Consider the following 2897-nt stretch of genomic DNA (forward strand, 5'->3'; position numbering starts at 1 on the left):
TTCTTTTACAAGGTTCAGAAAAACTGAAGGACTGCTGCAATAAATGTGTGAATCTGAGAGGGGAATATATTGTATAAAATCGTAACTGATCTTCTCGTATTTTCTTTTACCTAAAACCAGGAACTTTTCTGCGCCCCATCATATTCGTGTAATCTCACTATTTTATGTTTTGTCTTTTTTTTTTTTTTTTCATATCAAATTCCAATATAATCGTAATCTACAGCATCTGAAAGGTATTTGTAGAAAATTTCATTTTAAAAAATACCAATTTTTCTGAAAGTTATAAGGAAATAAAGTCGGCGGGCACACAAAGTTTGCCCCGAACGCTTGTGTTAGATTACAGAAATTCTGAAAAACACTGATACATATTGCCTTTCAAAAAGATCATTATTTTTCTCCCTTTTTCTTTTTTCTTTCCAGAATCATGATCATGGCCATATTTTGCAACCGTAAATTGTATGTTAGAGGTCGTCTGCGCCTCATTGATTCTCACGAGCTATCTTTTTTGAGGGAAGGTGGGGTATGCGCTTGTTTATTATCTTCTTTCTACAGAAAACTGATGGAATCGTTATCGTTAACGAGTTGGACAAAAGGCCAAGCGGTTATCCTAGAATAAAAAGCGTTACTAGGTTACGGGAATAAAAGGACAAAGGACGAAATATCCATGTGTGTGTGTGTGTGTGTTTTAGTTTAGGAAGTATGAAACACTGTCAATGATGGCTGTGGTCGGGCTTAACAAAACCCACCGAAACTAATTAAACGCAATAAATCTTATTAAATTTCAAAGAACATTATATACATTGTTCCCGAACCTTACTTAGAAAAAATTAAGTAGGTATTTCAATGAAATTTCTCACGAATTATTGGACTCAGGTGTTTCAGTCCTAATTGATTGCTTGATTCTGGAGTTAGAAGTGGACGACAAATTGCTAATTTGCAACACACACACACACACACACACACATACACACACACACACACACACACACACACACACACACACACACACACACAACACACACACACACACACACACACACACACACACAAAACACGCGCACATAATCGTGTTTGAATATGCGAATGAATGTATCTACGTGTTCACATAAATGTTCTTTCTCTCCCTCTCTCTCTCTCTCTCTCCCCGTCTCTCGAAATATACATACGTATATATATATGCGTATGTATAGGAAAGTATCTTTGAACATCTACGAAAAAGCATGGAAAACACCACTTCATACATACTCCACTATCGCTGTTCGTTCAATCCAATGTATCGTATGACTCAAATATTTGAGATAATGGCTTTGTTCCCCATAGTTTTCTTCAACCTTCTCACAGTTATTTGTATTTTCAAGTACCCAACATTACGAAATTACACCAATATGTTTGTAGCGAGCCTTGCCTCGGGCGACATTGCATACGGAATGTTAGCCTTGATACCAGCAGTCACGGTCAAATACTTAAATGGTACCTCAAGATCAGTTTGTATTTTAATATTATCAACAAATTTCTGTTCGGCCTACTTGTCTCTCAGCAATCTAACGTTGCTCTCCATTGAACGGTACATTGCAGTAGTTATGCCATTTAAATATAACATTTACGTAACAAAGCAGACGACCAGCGCCGCCATTTTGCTTTCTTGGTTGGGAAATATATTGGTTACGGTCATCATATCGTTTTTCATGAAATGGGAAAATGTGACGAGCTGTGTATTTGAAAACATTTACCCAAAATGGATAAACTCGTTCATTTTTATTACCGGCTTTCTGTACACTGTCACAACTATTTTCTCTTATGGAAAGGTGATGTGGATAGCAAGGAAACAGTTGCGAGCGATTGGCCCCAGTACAAAATCAAACAGTTCAGAAGCAGACGAGATAAACAAGGCAAAGATGATGATGCTAATTTTCGGCCTTTTTATATGTTGCTATTTTCCTGCCGTGGCTTCAAATGTCATAGAATATATGTCCACATCACAAAACAAAGATACCGTCCTCAACTGTCTCGCAGCTTTCCTCATTAAGATCAACTATTTCATTAATTTTTTCATCTATAATATCTGCAGTAAACAGTTCCGAAAGGCCACCAAACATTTCTTGTGTTGCGACAAACTAAGCCTTTCCGCCAACCAACATTGATATCTTTTGTTTTTTGCACTGAAATCAAACAACTGGATGACTCGGATTACAGACATGGCCATACTAGGTTCTTCACGTGCAAGACAGAAGGGTTTTAAACTACAGGAAACTGTTTACACGGAAATTACATGCCAGTTTACACCGAAATTACATGCCAGTCTCTTGTAGCAGCGAATCCTAAACTTATTTTATCTGGTAACTCTTTTATAAATTTTCCTAACATCGTGTACGCCATAGCTATAGTTTATTGACAATTCACTCGCTACCCTCATTTTAATAGTACGTTAATTGTCGCAAAAAATTATTTTTAAGTTTGCATTTGAAAACGTATGAAAATATAACTTTGAAATTATGGAAGACATTTATGTATCAAGTGATTCTTTATCTTGCAAAACACCAGAATTTCTTCTCACGACATCCACATCGAGGAACACTACCCAACATTGCCTCGTGCATCACTGTACACTTTGGGAGAACATATACACCACAGAATCTACGAAACTAGCATTATCTGTCTATGACTCGGAAAGGACGCTGAACTTGGAAAAGGATGTATGGTAGAAACCACTCATAATAAAAAGCAATACTGGTGGAATGTACCAGTGAAGACCTCAATAAAATGTAAACACAACAGGCCTGATATAATGATTTGGGATAGAGAAGAGAAACTGTGCACAGTTGTGGAAGTTAGCTGCCCATCTGATGTTAACATAAAGCTGAAGGTCAATGAAAAAGAGAACACCTATGCTGAACTAT

General features: G+C 36.9%; 1 protein-coding gene across 1 annotated transcript; it reads left to right on the forward strand.

Annotated features, from left to right (window-relative positions):
- Positions 1–1218: 1218 nt before the first annotated feature.
- LOC128250730 (adenosine receptor A2a-like) lies at positions 1219–2851 on the forward strand. Its single transcript, XM_052976542.1, has one exon. It carries the CDS (start codon positions 1221–1223, stop codon positions 2139–2141), a length of 921 nt encoding a protein of 306 aa, XP_052832502.1. The 5' UTR covers positions 1219–1220; the 3' UTR covers positions 2142–2851.
- The last annotated feature ends 46 nt before the right edge of the window (positions 2852–2897 follow it).

The sequence above is a fragment of the Octopus bimaculoides genome, chromosome 24 (genome assembly GCF_001194135.2).
Source record: "Octopus bimaculoides isolate UCB-OBI-ISO-001 chromosome 24, ASM119413v2, whole genome shotgun sequence".
In the NCBI taxonomy this organism is placed as follows: Eukaryota; Metazoa; Mollusca; class Cephalopoda; order Octopoda; family Octopodidae; genus Octopus; species Octopus bimaculoides.

Excerpts from the sequence above, each read along its gene's own strand:
- LOC128250730 (XM_052976542.1), top strand. The coding sequence starts at position 1,221 with ATGGAAAACACCACTTCATACATACTCCACTATCGCTGTTCGTTCAAT.